The sequence below is a fragment of the Dermacentor albipictus genome, chromosome 1 (assembly GCF_038994185.2).
Source record: "Dermacentor albipictus isolate Rhodes 1998 colony chromosome 1, USDA_Dalb.pri_finalv2, whole genome shotgun sequence".
NCBI classification, from domain to species: Eukaryota; Metazoa; Arthropoda; class Arachnida; order Ixodida; family Ixodidae; genus Dermacentor; species Dermacentor albipictus.
In genome coordinates this window covers 228,425,348-228,442,059 of record NC_091821.1, presented here as the reverse complement: position 1 = coordinate 228,442,059, position 16,712 = coordinate 228,425,348, and the positions used below count along the sequence as shown (strand labels likewise).

The 16,712-nt window shown below is 49.3% G+C and overlaps 1 protein-coding gene across 1 annotated transcript in view; it reads right to left on the bottom strand.

The window, feature by feature from the left end:
* The window catches only part of LOC139054254 (T-box transcription factor TBX20-like), a 134,020-nt gene that overhangs the window by 61,160 nt on the left and 56,148 nt on the right, over positions 1–16,712 (bottom strand). Inside the window, exon 2 of the mRNA XM_070530979.1 lies at positions 8,438–8,822. Within this exon, the coding sequence (XP_070387080.1) occupies positions 8,438–8,822 (385 nt within the window). The remainder of the gene's footprint in view (positions 1–8,437; positions 8,823–16,712) is intronic.

Genomic DNA, 16,712 nt, shown 5'->3' with positions numbered 1-16,712 from the left:
TTTAATTGCCTGAAGATGGCATTGTGTTAAATAGAATGGCTGTACCGAAAGATAACATTGCGGGAACGAACATCGTCCTTCCTGTAGAGAAATTAGTCATTTACTTAGGTTATATATAAAGAAAAAAACGCACTCGCAAAATACACGGCGTCAGCAATAAACAAAACAAAACAAAGGTTGTTTTACGCTATCACAAGAGATGGCGCTTGTTAGACGCTACAGAGCCTGAAGCAAGCCAGAATACACGCTGCGCCCATGTAACGAGTGGCAGCACTTCCTGCTGTCGTAAATGAACAGAAGCGCAGCTGTTTCCTTTCACAGCACATTAATTCCAGCGTGGGTTTGTGACTCTCTGTTAAAAAAAAAAAAGAAAGAAGAGAGTGCAAAAGGCAATATAAAAGCCACTGTAGCGCGGAAGGAACCATTTGCACCTCCACGAACTGCAACTGGAGCCAGTGAGGAGTTTCGGGTCGTTTTCCGCCCGTCGAACACGAGCGCAAGAGGTGCTATATCCGGGTGCATACCGTCCACGTGGCTCAGTGGCTATGGTGTTGGGCTGCTGAGCACGAGGTCGCGGGATCGAATCCCGGCCACGGCGGCCGCATTTCGATGGGGGCGAAATGCGAAAACACCCGTGTGCTTAGATTTAGGCGCACGTTAAAGAACCCCAGGTAGTCGAAATTTCCGGAGTCCTCCACTACGGCGTGCCTCATAATCAGAAAGTGGTTTTGGCACGTAAAACCCCATAATTTAATTTTTTACAGTCCACGTGGCGTACCGACGGCTACGCCGTTCCAGTGCACGACGGCGACCTCACGCATTTTTGGACATCGCCGGAGGCCGCGGGGGACGCAATCCTTTTCGGCTCTATGTACCGTCCGACCACGGGAAATCGTCATCAGCTGTAACTGCAGGGGTGTGTAGGATGACTTTCGAATGGCGAGACACCCACTTTGAAAGATTCACTGTGCAATGTATACCGGCCCCTACCATACACCTCAATGAGTGCGCTTGCCTCGATTCGCCGTGTTCATGTTATGGGCACAAAACGCGATCAGCTGAGCACTCAGCGTTCTTGTTTGTACATTCCGAAGTTGGGTGAAAGGTTGGTGACAAGAGAGTATAAAGAGAGAGAGAAAGACAGCTCCCCTCCATGCTGCCCATTTGTGTCGTTATCGCGAATGTAAACATGTTCGCGATTATTCATCTCTTCTGGTGTTTTGGCCAGAAGCCAGCGCTTCTCGCCGTGCGGTCACTGAATCTCCGCTGACTGCGAAGCTTCACGTTTCACAGAAATGTTTGGGTAAACTGCAGTTGCCTTTCCATTGTTTCACTCACACATTCACGCTCGCACATACCAAGGGCTTCTTCCCCTTTGATTCACCGGCTTTTATTTTTGCAGAGCCTCAGTGAAGGGAGCAATGCTGCGCCGATTAAATGAAGTGCAAAGTAACTTCTAAGCCCTCCGCCCCATTTCCATTTATCAGTGCTTCTGCCGAGCCGTACAGCCACGGCTCCAGTACGACTTTCGCCAATGCGCGCAGGTTCCTGAAAGTTCAGCGCGAAACGTAAGGTAGAGTGCAAAAACCTTAAAAACCCGCTGGCTGGCGCAAACTCTCGCGTCTCCATGCGATTTCCAGAGAGGACGGCGCGCCAGTTAATCTGGCTGCGGCCATCACGGCCGTCTGCAGGCGCAGTCCCTTCGCCCAACGACGCCACTAATTACATCCATTACAAGCCAGGCCGGTCGAGGGCACTCCCTAATTAGTCGCGCGAAGCTCAAGTGCCTCCCGGAACAAGGGTACACACACACATACGCGGGCAACGAGGGATTTTCCCGCTCCCTGCGCTCCCGTCCGAGGACCGCTCACTCAGGGCACACTTGGCAAACAGGCGCGATGGCGAGCAGTGCGCGAAGCAAGCGCTGCCGGACCTGGCTTTCATTGCGTCGCTGCCCGGCCGGTTCTCGCGGACGCGCGAACGCGTTATGTTGGCGGTGAACGTCGCCATGAGTTGGGACCGAAAGAGCTGGGAAGTCCTCCCCAAGTGTGCTCGGTGATTCCGCGATTAATGGTGCGCCGGCGGCGACGCCATAATTGCATGCAGAACAGCGCGCTGAGTTCCGAGTTTGGCGGTACGCATCGGCCTGTCCCCTTTCTGGTGATGGAAGAAGGTGATAGGATGGGCATTATAAACACGTTACGCTTTTTAGGTGAATTGGGGTGCACAGCAAAATTGCGACCCAATGCAATGTCATCTCTTGCACTTCCGGCCGAATTCCTTCCCAAAAAGATGCACAAAATTTCTGAAAGCTTACTTTCCTTTCCTTGTTCCGCCGAATTTCTGCAGGCCATACCCCGATTCGAAATTTATTGGTGTGCGCAATTTACTGATATCGTTGTAATATTACTTAAGGGCACTTGTTTCGAAGTGGAGGCTTCCCCTCGAAACACGTGTACCTTTCAAAAATGTTTGTCTGAATAGCTTATACAAAGTTTGACAATACATCGCCAGAGAAGGTGTGTCAGAGTCAAAACTCTACTGTTCGAAATGAAATTCGTTAAAGATCCTGGTAGCTCTGTACGTGAAGCTACCAAAGAAACGGTACTCGCCGTAGTTCCTCAATGACTATGGTGTTAGGCTGCTGAGCACGAGGTCACGGGATCGAATCCCGGCGATGGCGGCCGCATTTCGATGGGGGCGAAATGCGAAAACACCCTTGTACTTAGATTTAGGTGCACCTTAAAAAACCCCAGGTGGTCGATATTTCCGGAGTCCCCCACTACGGCGTGCCTCATAATCAGAAAGTGGTTTTGGCATGTAGAACCCCATAATTAAAGAAAAAAAAAAAAGACGGCGGCCTGGATAAGCATATAGGATTCATCTTAGATGATATCGGTAGAAACTGCTCGGACGAGTACTGCCCGGTTTTGGAAGTCAAATGGTCATACAGCTTCCCCAAAGGTGGTGGGCGGCGACTTGCTGTCAAAGATGTCTCTTGTTCAAGACGCGCCATCCTGGGAGCCGCTTTGCCGCCACGCGTTAAGTCAAGGTGCGCGGCGCGCCATGCCAGCGTTCGGCTGCGCCACCTTATCGGGCCGAGCTCTCTGCGTTCCTGCACAGCCGCGCGAGAAACCCGAGTGTGTAATACGTCCGCGTCACGGAGGCCCTTGTACGCGAATACGTGCCCGCCACAAGACCTGCCCCTATCGCCCGGCGGCGGCGACGGCGACGGCAGCAGCAGCGATGCGATGCGATGGCGGCAGCGAACGCCTAAGTAATGTTTTTCGTCACGCGCAAGTTCCTTTTTCGATAAGAGATAGACGCACCTACTTTTCTGATGTTATTCCGCGCAGCTAACGTAAAACTTGCTGCCGACGGCCCCGGATGTTTCTTCCTTCGATGCAAGTGTGGATACTGCAACTATGTCGGCGCAGGAATTTCGCAGGTCGCAAGCGCAAAAAAAAAAGATAAAGAAAAAGAAAAAGTTCGCGGGATGCTGGCTTCACCCGTTAGTGACCCTGAAGCAACGCTGCCTCTTCTTCCGGTTACGCACATCTTTACGCCCCGCAAGGGCGTCTGTGGCACTGGGATTAGCCGCTTTTCTTTAACGGCGTTAAGTAAAAGGAGACGTTGACGCTTGCAAGTGGCGCCGGGTACTTCTTGTCGCGCGGTGTGTAGGAAGAGGAACACACCGAAAGGAGTCCAGTAACTCACACTCGTGCTATCTGTGTCTACAGTTTACAGAGGGCGCAAGCTAGGGGGAAAGGGGGGGAGAGAAAGAAAAAAGAAAAAGCTGAATTTTCGTAACCTCGGCAAACAACCTGAAATGCGGAGTTATGGTTAGCACTATATACAGGGTGTCCCAGCTAACTTTAGCGAGAGTTTAAAGATATGCAAATACCACGTAGCTGGACAGAACCAAGGCAATGTTGGTTGCTGTCGCTTGAAGATACTCCAGTTATTTTTTCATTCCGTATAATTAGATAGTTAGTTTTAATTAACTACCAAACTTCTCAAATATTATAATTAGATAAAAAGTGTCAATAAGAAAATTGTAGAGCGACATGAAAAACTCCCGATAGTGCTTTCTGTTGCCTAATACGTGCTGCATAAAAGAGTTTTTCCGAGCGTGAAAGAAGCTCGCAAATGCACGCAATATTGCCGCGCAACTGGTCGCTCGAGTGTCCAATACACGTATACGTCTATAGTCATCTGAAAGGCATGCCGCCAATTTCTCCACCCGAGCGTCTAGTTTTAACGTGTCCGACATTAAACATGCACGGCAAGGTTAAATGCGGCGTCGATCTCTCTTAGAAGAGTTATTCATACCACGACTCGCCCACTCGCTCGCTGCACGCACTGAGCTGAGAAAGGCCGGGAACGTAGACGGTCAACACTCCCACGATGGAGTGCGCCCAGTGGAGGAATATATAACGTCGGGAAAGTGGGCCGTCATAATGTAACACTTCTATACCAATGCTATTCCTCACCCTGCTTCGCAAGTGGTCCGAGCGGCGCCCCGCCCACGTTATATCACTGGGATCGACCAGCGCTGCATGACTGAAGAAAGGAATATGTAATCCAGCGAAATGACTCCTTTCATTATAACGGCCCTGAACGGCACGGTGTTTCGCAGGCCTCTTGAAACGCACAACACTGCTGACACTAAGGAACTGAATCTACTTTCATCGTTATTATTATTATTATTATTATTATTATTATTATTATTATTATTATTATTATTATTATTATTATTCAATATCAAAACTAACGTATACGCACACCACCGTCTCCATTACGTCAACTTATGCTTGTGCGAATGAAATATTTGTTAGCCAATGTCTACCTTCTTTTCGGTCACGAGAGAAAGAGTGAGAGAAAAACTATATAGAAAAAAAAAGCAGTATTTGCGGTCCCGTGGTTGGGGCCCCTAGTTCAGGGCTCCACTGGCACAAACGGGGGCCAACATAACCGCCCAGAAACTCAGCCTGCCGACGCTTTTCAGCTCAAGCCGCCGCAGCAGCTCCTCTGCTTCAGCCAATCAGTGGGCGCTGAAAGCGATATGTCACCGCGGGGGTGAAAGAGCGAATACCAGCTCACTCTGGCCCAGGAAAAACTTCACCGATGATTACGATACTCCCTAATGCGAAATTTGAGCGCAGCTCTATACGTGTTTTCATTTGCGATATTATTGGCTGGCGCGGACAATTTGCCTCGCGCGGCACATTGCAAAAGGAGCGAAGTGTGGCGCGACTGCCTCGCTAATCAGGAGATCACGAGAGGCAGCGCGTGGGCGACGCGTGGGCGCGATTCACAGCAGCCGCCGCGGACGGACCGCTCATGCAGCGCTTTGTTTCCATATATGGTATCGGTGGACAGGCTAGCCGCGTGCCATCGGTGAACAGGCGACGGCGCGCTACTCTGGCGCCGTCTCGTAGCGGTCGTCGCCGCAGAGCTCGTCTTGCGCGACGGCCAGCTTTTCATCTCACGCTTCCGCCGTATCCTCCTCATCCGCTTTCCTCCTCACACTCTCTTCGCTATCGCCGTCTTTGACTCGGTCAGAAAGGACGCAATCCTTAAGTTCAGCATCAAAATGCAGACTTGTATTTCGATATATAAAAGAATAAACAAGGCTGAATAGACTGTGCTGCACCAGCGCCAAAGCTGCGTGAAAGAACACAACAGGTGGGAAATGTGGAGTTGCCGATAATTTCAACCACCTTTTTAACGAATAATTTCAACCTCATCGTTTGCCAGTATGCCCCGTCAGTGTACGTAAGCTTCACCTTTATGTGCAAACAATAAATAATTGCTTTAGTTTTCGGGAAATCTTAAAAGATGAGGACCTGTCTTATCCAAGTGACTTTGGGAAAGGAAACCTTGTATTGTAGCGGGTGGCGTAGTAAAGTTTAAACGGCCGAATTCACAAGATTATTAGTTTGCAAGCGCTTCTTGTACCAATGAACGATCGCCTTCATTAATAATAAATGCAGCTGCACGCTTCGCCTCTATTAAACCGCAGGGCTATAGCATAACTATGATTAAACATGACGTCTGCCTTCGACCATTCGAATTTCGCCGCACCAGATCTCTTCTACGTCTCTTTCACAAATACATTTACAGCGCAAGATATCGCACACTCCCGCTTCAAGCTCCTATGCGCATATCAGGCCTTTGACACAACTTCAGGGCCCATGTTCACGCGCACACACACACAAAAAAAAGGGGAGGGGGGGGGACGTTTTTACGACGTTCGTACGAGCAGACGGCAGTCAACCGTGATGTTGGACATATATAAGCGAAGACGGACGACCAATGGCAAACCGCACTTCTGGACTAAAAGCTTTTTTGAGTTCGGCTACCGCTTCACGCGCGCGTTCAGAACACAACCATTCAGTTGATTGGATTTGCCTCGTGACAGCTTGCACTTGAGTGATTTTCCGGACGATATCCGGAATTATGTTACAGAAATAGTCCGGAATGATAGAGAGAATCGGGATGGTTCGGATAAGGATATGGTCCCTTTCTTCTGATCGCCGAAGGAGGTGACCATTCTTGGTCTTCGGATATCTGACGAATATATCAGATATCCTCGTGGCTAGCGTTCAGCATTTTAGCTTGCTGCACGAGCAAGTCCCGAAGTTTTCTTATTTTTCTCATCTGGAGTAGTGTGTTAGGCGTGCCGCCAAGCTAACCTCTCCATTATTCATTAGAGATATCGCCTCTCTCCGTAAGTCATAACACAACATAATATTTCAATGGCTTCCAGGACATTGCAACATCAGCGGGGATTAATACGCCGACGAAGCCGCCCAATCTGAGCATGAAAGTTGTCAATGTGTCTTGATTCTGCTTCCGCGAACAGACCCTGCAGCTGGGCTGCGATTGATGTCCCATGAATGTACTTTGCCCCTGTGGGACGCGAACGTTTTCACTATGTGTCGTTTGCGTTCGTTGTCACCGGACGTACAGACGTATCATGCCTGGGTTGCCACGACGTGAACAGACCATGCTGTACCATCTGTGGCTAGGCGTCGTATTTACCAATTCTTATGCCTTCCTTTTGGAATGGCCAACATCCCCACGTGCGACACATGCAGCTGTGAAGAGACGCTCGCATATATTATCTGTGTCTGCCTTTGCTATAGTGCCGAGAGGCAAGTGATGTGCAGAGTGATGAACCAATTGGACAATTGTCCACTATCAGAACTAAAAGCTCTAAGCCACTGCTCCCAAAGAACACCCGTGCAGGTCTTATTCGCATTACTAAGATTCCTGCGGTCTACGGGCCTTCACGATAGACTTAAGGACGTCGCCCCCTACCGCTCTATAGTATACGCGGTTTGCTTCTGCTCGTCCCTCTTTCTCTATCGTCCTTCCTCTCTTTTTCTCTTCTTATCTCCATATACTCCTTACCCCCGTGCAGGGTAGCCAACTGGAACTAAGGACAACCTCCACGCCTTCCTCTGCAACCTTTTGTCCCTCTCTAGGTATACTTCCATTTACGAGTAGCTGTCTGTAATTACTAAAGGTACTATCGCCACCGATTGAAATGCGAACAATGGAGAATGAGGTTTCTGCGCTTCCTAACGAAATACAACGGGTGTAATAATTTATGGCCAGTCCTGATGCGTCACGAGTTTGTCTTAGCATTAATATAACAAAAACGTCAGTACAATAGAGAGGTTAAAGTCCATCCGCGTCTTCTTATTCTATACTTTTCTCTCCCCATGGTTCCAACGTGAGCTAACGCATGCACCCGCGAAAGTGCACACACGTGGGCACCCGCACACACGAAAGTGTACACACACACACGCACACACACGCTATATCTCGGCACTGGACACCTTCCAATAGCTGTAGCGTGGCGATCACCTGACAGTGCTGCCAACGACGCTGCAAGTGATGAATTTCAATCTTATTTATTTATTTCTACTAACGCTCTGCACGAACACGGCCACGGTATTTTGTTTGAGACAGCGCGAAGGACGACGTTTGAGCGCTTAACGCCGATTGCGTTCTTTATATTCCGGCGTACAGCAATTTTCGCTACGCCTGAGAAAGATATCAACATGACCTTCTTCGCGATGAAGAAGCAGAAGACTCAATTGCGAAACCCGACGCTGGCAAGCGGACCTTTAAGACACGCCGCCTGAAAAATATGAAACAAATTTCTGTACCCCAGACATTCGCGTACTTTGTTTCTGATAAATTTTTCGAGAGAGGCTTTTACCCGTGGTGTCGATACATGTTCTACTTTATTTTAGTATTACTGAATGCAAGGATTTATATGTCGCTTATTTTTTATCGTATATTACCAACCAAGTGAAAAGGTGTAGTCATCACAAGCAAACGGCCACAGCTCCTCAATTTATTTTCACCTAAAAAAAAAGAAGGAGAAAACGAGCAGTAAGTAAATGGCGAGGCCGCTCACCTTCCGGACTTCGTGATGATCATCTCGGTGCCGAGATCGTGAAACTTGTCCCAGAGGTCCTTGTTCTCGAGGTGGCAGTCTACGTGCACAAGTTCCTCCGAATTGCAGCGCGGCTTGAGACCGGCCGCGTAGGGATTGTTCGATGCCTTGGACGAAGAGGAGCCGCCGCCTCCGCTGGTGCCCGCGCCGGAGTCTCGGGACGATGCGCCGTCCTCGCCTTGCGTGGACACCGCCGGCGACACCGTGCTGCGGCAGGGAGATGGCGACCGCGACTCGCACGGGCTCAGCGGGGCGTCGCTGGACGGCGCTGGCGAAGAGGCCGTCGCCAGCCGGCACTCGCCCGCACTTCCCGGGGACGCCTCCTCGGGCTCTTCCAGCAGCCGTTCTGCGATGAAAATGGAGAGTACGTACACACAGTCAGTCGGGGTGGCTACGAAAAAGCCCGTCATCGTCACTGATGCATAACCGCCTTCCTTCTGTAATTCTGCATCCTCTCATAACTTGTTCACAAGTGTGTTGTGAATGTGTTCAACAAGCGTTTTTAGCGCGAGAGCTGGACGTGTAGAGGCCACGGATTCTGACAACGGGTCACGTTCTTGGATCTGGTGTGTCTGTGCCAGCAGTTCTTTTTTTTACTGCATGTTTTTCTTCGTGATGTAGGCTCGTTCGTTTTTTTTTGTAAGTGTTTTGTCATGTTCTTCCCTCTTGCCTCTTCTTTCTTTTATCTCTTTGTTTCATTTTAGCCAAGATTTCAAGACAGTAGGCTGTTTAGCGGTCAAGTATCTCATAGTTCTCTATTCGTAAACTGTGCTGCAGTAAGAAGGAACGGAGACTAACGCCCTACCATTCACATGGAGGGCTGAACCCGCACATGCAAAAATATTAAGCAACGTCAACTGCCACAGAGAGACGAAAAAAAAAAAGAAAGCGTCTGGGCGGAACCGGCGAAGATGTAACGCAATACCGAAAGACACTCTTTTATCAGCAGCTACGCGTCTCTCGAGGGACAGCGCCTGGTTGACGTAGAGGAGAGTCTCTTTTATTGGTGCGCCGAATCGCGGAGTCAACGGAGAACTATTCTTGCCCATGGCGGGCGAAACGGCGCGCCAGACCGCGTGAGTCAACGCGCGCAGTATACTATCGCCGACGCCGTCCCGCGCTGGAATAAACGGCGGCGTGCCACGGGACCGCCCGAGCAGCGCGAGCGGCAGTCGGGGGCAACATAGCAGTCACACTTCCCGCTGCGCTAGTGCGCAGCATCTTCGGGGAAGAAGGAGCAAAAAAATGCGGCGCCCCCGGGGAAGAAGCTAGGCGGAACGGGGCTCCCCTTCCGACGTGGGCGCAGCGGCGGCCTAGGTGTGCGCGAGGAGGGAGACCCTGGCTGCCAGCGAGGCGCGCAACCACATCTGGTGACCTACCGCAGCCACGCCGGGCAACAGGAGACGCTGTGTCGCTTCTCGACCGTGGCGACAAACTCGCCATCGACTCCGGCTTGGGCGCCAGACCTCCCAGATGGTGCTGCCGCCGCTCTTCCCGGCAACGATGGATAACCCCGAGCTGTCGCTCTTTCCGCTATCGGAAATCCGCGGCATCGTCGCTCTCTCTCCCCGCCACCTTTTTTTTTTTTCCTTCTTCCGGGGCCCTTTTGCCTCGCCGTCCTCCTCTCGCCGAGCGGCGTGCGGACGGTGAACGACCCGCCGCCGACGGTCAGCGCCTGTGCAGCCTCGTCTCGTGGCACTTTGCGCGATGTCCACATATATACACCGCGCGCTGCTGCTCATCGTGCATCTCCCCTCGGGGGACCCCACCGCGCGCTTCCAACGACAGCTATCGGAGCGGGCTTGTGTGTGCACGCCGCACGGGCTCGCTCAGCATACGACACGAAGGCGGCAACAGGGACGCGTGTTACGCTCTGTCGTAATGTGATGTGCTGCGACATGTAGCATCACACACACGGGATGACGGCGAAGCGGCCTCCCCTTTCTTTTCTCTGCGTTCGTGTCGCTTCAGCGGGACGGTTGCGTGTACGGCGCATTATGTGCTTGAGCGCGCTGCCGCGACGTTGCCCGATACCTTCCCTTCGGTCGATCATATCGAGTGTATGGGTGCGCACGAAAGCATCGATTTTAGATACAAAAGGCAAATAACTTTACTAAACTTCCTTTCAGCCCCCTTTATGTGTTTTTATTTCTATTTCTAATTCCTTTATGACCAATATGAGTTGGCAACAGCGATTTCGCTTCTCCTTATCGCTAAATATGATCACAAGACAGATGCAATGGCGGCTATGGATGGAAATGAGTTCAATTACTGAATTATTCTGGTATATATGCATCCAAGGGGGCACTAAGCTCATCACAAGCCCACGAGTGTTCTGTTATCCTGAAATATAAAGTAGTTAACATGGTACTCAGTACTTCTGGTGGTATTCGAATAGTATTATTGAAGGGGGCTCAACAATGGGACCCTCTGTTGTGAAGCTGCACGACTGAAATAGCGATTAGTCAGCGCTTTGTATCGTATAGCATCACTGAGTCAGAAGTGCTGAGCTTGACTGTTAGGAGGCGTTGAAGTATGTTTGCATTGAGCATCTGGGACTGTATTAACGGAAAGCTTCTTGCACTATAGAACTGTTCGAGGAGAAGATGCCAGACAGTCGCCATGTTGGAAATATATCATTATCCAATGGCAAACTGGCAAAATGGCAAACAGCACGTAAACGAACGAGAAGCTTCGTGCATTTGGCCCCGGGGCCCGTATTCACAACATCACGTATTCTAAACATCACACGTAGGGCGAAGGAAAACATCAGGAATAATAAAAAAAATCATAATCTAGAACCCCGCCGACAGTGCTTGGCATCACGGGATCGAGGAGTGCTAGCTTCTGGAGGCACGCGAACCTATATAGAATGAAGCGTTCTCTATGCAGTGCCAGTGGCGGTGCAATTAAATAAAAAGCGCATTCGACAACGCAATCAGTCGGTGAGCATTAACGCAACCGATAAGACAGCAGCAGACACACACACACACACACACAGAGAGAGAGAGAGAGAGAGAGAGAGAGAGAGAGCGCAGATAGACGAAAGCAGCGGACATAGTGGCGGCAGTGCAATTACCTCGGGGTGACATCTGTACCGGCGTCATGCACACGAACGACGACGGCGACGTTTCGCAGTCGGTTCTGCCGCGACGCGCACATATAAATTGCCAGCGGCACGGGAACAACCGCGGGCCGGGAAGGACGGGCCTTTTGAAGAACCGTTCCCGGACACGGTATCCGATAAAACAGGTCTCATCCTATTATAGAAGGGGGGGAGGCAAACGCTCAGCGTGTACCAGTCTGTCAGCTTGTTCCTCGCCGCTCGGTATATTTACAGCGCGTATCGTCGGCGCGCCCGGTCGCGGAGGACGCGTCGGATATGCCTATCAGGGCGTGTGCCCGGCGGCGGCGAGGGGAATGCGAGATGAGCCGCTATCTTGGCGCGGACACACGACACAAAGGCCGGCCCAAAACATTTTCAAGTGCGCCCCCAAATGGCTTGGCACACTTTGCACTAAATGGATGCCCCCAAGATGAGACCATCTTTATTCCATTCACTCGCGCCTCGGGCGTGATGGAAAAGCCAGAGACGCGACCTGTGCCCATGCTCCCGCCGCATACATAACGGGGCGGCATACTGTCGGGCGAGCCTGTCGATCCCCAATGCGCAAACTCCCCGGCATGCACGCATTGCATGCTCTGGAAATTTCTGCCCTTCCGACGAAGCCCGTCAACACAGAACAGCGACAAGGGAAGCAACAAAGTACAGCTACCAACAAGCTTTCATTAGAAAGAAAAAAAAGGAAGTTCACGTTGCCTACTGCAGTATCCTCAAGCTAAAACAAGGCAGGCGCCGGCCGCGTATAACAATGCACAGCGCCGGCCGCGTATAACAATGCACAGCGCCGGCTATACTGCGGCTTTGCGAAACATGGGGAAGGTTGCCATTTTAAATCTGGCCTGCTATAACATGGGAGTGAGTGAAGCCTCAATATAGCCACGCAGGGCCGCACACAACCACTTCGCGAACCGCGTCTTGGCACCCCTGGCGTACTGCGCGCGCACGCCGCTTGATTGCACCAAACCATTTGTGTCAACAGCATAACTTGAACCGCCGAACATAAAATTGCCGATCAAAACACGCCTGTACGTGTAATTGCATAGAAGTTCGACTTGTAATCGCTCTGAGACTGTAATCTGTGACTTATAATCGCTCTATAGGCATGAAGTCGTGCGAGGTGTGCCCCGTTTTGGACTCTTAGTTAAGCCACTGCTAAAAAACCAGGTGAATATGTAACCGCAACAGTGTATTGGGGTAGTTTGGGAATTGGCGGCGTTTAAATTTATGCTGATCGTCCGCCCACAGCAACCACACTGAAGGCAATTAAGGTGTATTGGGATGTTGCCCGCGAAATCACCTCGCATGCGACTGCAGACAAGAAATGCAGTGGATGAAATTAACCTTTCGTTTTCATTCATATCCCCTAATTGTCACATATAACGTCACGCCTGCTTCGCACATACCTTTTTCGTTTATTTCTTTACTTTTTTTTTTACTCTAACTACGTCTTTCTGCGTGCTTTTTTACCGTCACAGGTTTGCTTGTCATTAAGGCCGGGTAGGGGGGAGGGCCAACCTTGAATGTGGTATACTTAGTTTTTAGCCACAAAACTTCTCAGTTTGAAATCACGTGCGAACGTTCCATATACGACTAAATATAGGCTGCCAAGAAAAAAAAGCGCCGGGCCTCAAGGTTCTGTTTTCCGACAATATGTCATTCGCATGTCGATATATCTGAACGTACGATAATTTCGGGCAAGCTTAATAAAATAGTTAGCACGAAGTATTTTAGTACTGTTTCAGTAATATTACTTCAGTCTCATATTTTTTTCATCTTCCAGCGATAAACATCAACAAATACGATGCGAGCACGATTGCTTCCACAGACAGCGAAATGCGAAAGCACCCATGTGCTTAGATTTAGGTGCACGTTAAAGAACCCAAGGTGCTCCAAATTATTCCGGAGCCCTCCCTCCCTCCCTCCCGCCCCCCCCTTCCCCCTCACTACAGCGTACGTCATAATGAGATCATCATATCGTGGTTTTGGCACGCAAAACCTCATTATTTAATTGTTTTTTTTTTCACAGACAGTTTGAATTGCCGGTCAGTCATTTCTCTTACTGTATACGCTCGCCACGTTGGTCAAGTGGGTATACAGCATTCTGTTACTGTGCCCGAGGTGTGTTGGTTTCATTCCCAGCTGTGGTTGCCACATTCCGAAGGGGGCAGGATGCAACAGCATTCGCTTATTCAGAATCCGGTGAACGTCTTAAGAGAGAGAGAGAGAGAGAGAGAGAATAAACAACTCGGGTGGGCAAAATCCATGCAGAGCAACCGACTGTATACGGCGTCTCCCGTGATAGAACTGCCTACAACAATTACTAGAGGGAACTATGGCGGTGCGACCGCTCAGCTATATCATGGGAATGATGGTTAGTATGCATGGATTTGTCTAATCTTCGTGCTTGGCTTCGGACGTCCTTGTGGGGTTATTTTTTACACTTTGCCTTTCTAAATTAGCGAGCAATCGCGCTTTTCTAAAGACGATAAGGCAGCACGTATATGCACGCACATGAGTATTCATTGCGAATTGCGGCGTTGATGAGACAATGTTTATTGCTGAAAATCGTTAGGTCGCAAATCGCTGAATGTATGTCCCCACGACGAGCACACCGAGAGAAAGAGAGAGAGAGAGGGAAGGACAGGCAGGGATGTCAACGAAACGCTGTTTGCTACAGTATATACAGGTGGCAGTGGAGAAAGCAGGGAAACCAAGTTTGCCGAATCCATATTTGAGTGTATACGGCTTTGTCATCATTAACTACCCATATTGCGCGCCGGTGTTGTTGTTATTATTATTATTATTATTATTATTATTATTATTATTATATTATTATTATTATTATTATTATTATTATTATTATTATTATTATTATTATTATTATTATTATTATTATTATTATTATTATTATTATTATTATTATTATTATTATTATTGTACTACGAAGCTCTTTTTTCCAGCTCAAGTAGTGCAACCTATCATGAAGGAAGGTTACCATGCGGTAACCGAAAAAAGAAGGAAAGTCACAATGAGTGTATAGTTTAAACGAAGAGGAAGTGGCATTCATAGTTTAATCAAGCGGGCCCGAATCACAGAGAAAATGAAGCTGCGTGTAATGATGAAAATCTGCAAAGACATATTAAGCAGAAAGGAATAATGTAGCACGGCATAGGCTATACCACAGGCGCCTGAATCCATTGCAAGTAAAACCGCCTGCTTCTTGCCTAATCCCATATCCCGGAATTTCGGACTTTACCCCAGCGGCCTTCTGTCGAACTTCACCGCAACGCACCAGCGGACTCGATGTGCAATATATATATATATATATATATATATATATATATATATATATATATATATATATATATATATATATATATATATATATATATATATATATATATGCTTAGACGTTTTCATCCTGACCAAGACACTAGCATAACGCAGCAACGGGGAGAAACGTATTAAAGGCTTGATTGCGCAACATTTTGACGAGACACACAGAAGAGAAACACACACCTCAGAGCGCTCTGTGGTGTGTGTTTCTCTTCTGTGTGTGTCGTCCAAATGTTACGCAATCCAGCCTCTAATATGCTATACCAACACGCCCAGTGCTCAACCTTGGGGAGAAACGGCGTAACGACCAGGGGCCGTAAATACGCATGGTAATAAAAGGGCACGCCCTCTCGACGTTGCTAACCGAAATTTGTTGAAATTCGGACGGCTTTCTGGAAATGATTCTTGAAACTGCTGCCCATTGAGTAACGCACTGTGGTCAAGTTTGACAGATAGCAGAAGGGGCAATGTCCAAAATTCCTGGACATGCCTGTCGTGGGTATGACCCACTGTTGGAAAACAAGAACAAGCTTGTATAACACTGCGGATATTCCTGCGGCCGAGACGCATGCCAAGGAACAGAAGGAACCACGGGAAGAGCGAAGATCCTCATCGTCTACGTCTTCTTCACTTTCTTGAAAGCATCGCGGTCCTGCTCCCGCTCTGTTCGATGCCAGCATAGTAATTATGTATTTGGTCCCGCAACTAAGACTTCTGTTGTTTTTCTTATTTCCTTCCCGAAGCGAAGCTGGTAAACCAAGCGAGAACGGTTGGAATATCAATTGCCACCCATGCGTTTGAGAAACCAGCATTTATCAATTAATTGACAAGCGCTACCTATTTCGGACTCAGACATTTGTTTCCTTCTCCGGCAATAATTTAATTGCCATCCGTCTTAATTACCGCCTGCTTTAATTTAAGCGCCGTATCCACGTGGAATGCGCGTGTTCGTCTGCTCATTTGCTCTTGTCACTCGCAAAAGGAGCTACTGAGCGCGCGACGACGTCGACTTGTTCTTCACAGTCTTGACACCTGTCCTCACGCTCATTCTCGCGACGCTGAAAAGACATGTTCCATTCTACAGGTCGCTGCGTTCTACTCCAAAGTGATGCCGCGCGGAGTGCATTCGTACATGCATGCGGTCCTCTTGGCGGCTTCTCCTTGCCTCAGGATGGCTTGTCAACTGTTCATAACCACCAGATAGGGGAAGAAAGATTAATTATATGTATACATATTGCGCTCCGGCACGTTTCATGTACAGTGAATTCATAATTCATTCCCGTTCCCGATTTCACGGACGCCTCGTGGCCTGGCAAAAAAACGTCGCACGCGCGCACCGTTGCGAGAAGAACGATGTGCGCGCGAAAAGCCACCCAAGTTGGTCGTTTATTTCTACCCCTTTTGGCTCCTTGCAGTGCACGTTAAGCAAAAAGAGGAAAGGACACACTGCACGGCGATCGCTGTAAAACCCGCTGCCGCTGTAGAGTGTAGGCCTCGGTCATTAACCCGTTCGTTTCTTTAATTATTTCCTCCTTGTCCCATTTCGGTAATGCTTCGGGGATGATAAAGTGTCGAATCGATGTAAACCGGCGCACTCGGCTCGTCCAAAAACCCCCCCTCCCGAGTCGCGGAGGGGAGACGCGGCTGCCATCTTTTTTTTCTTTCTTCTTCTTCCTTTAGCGGACGCCTGCCGTTTAACGCGCCCAACCGTTTGTCCGGCGCACAGCGCCGGCTCGCATCGACCCGGCCGGCAAAACAGAAGACAAAGGCGGTACT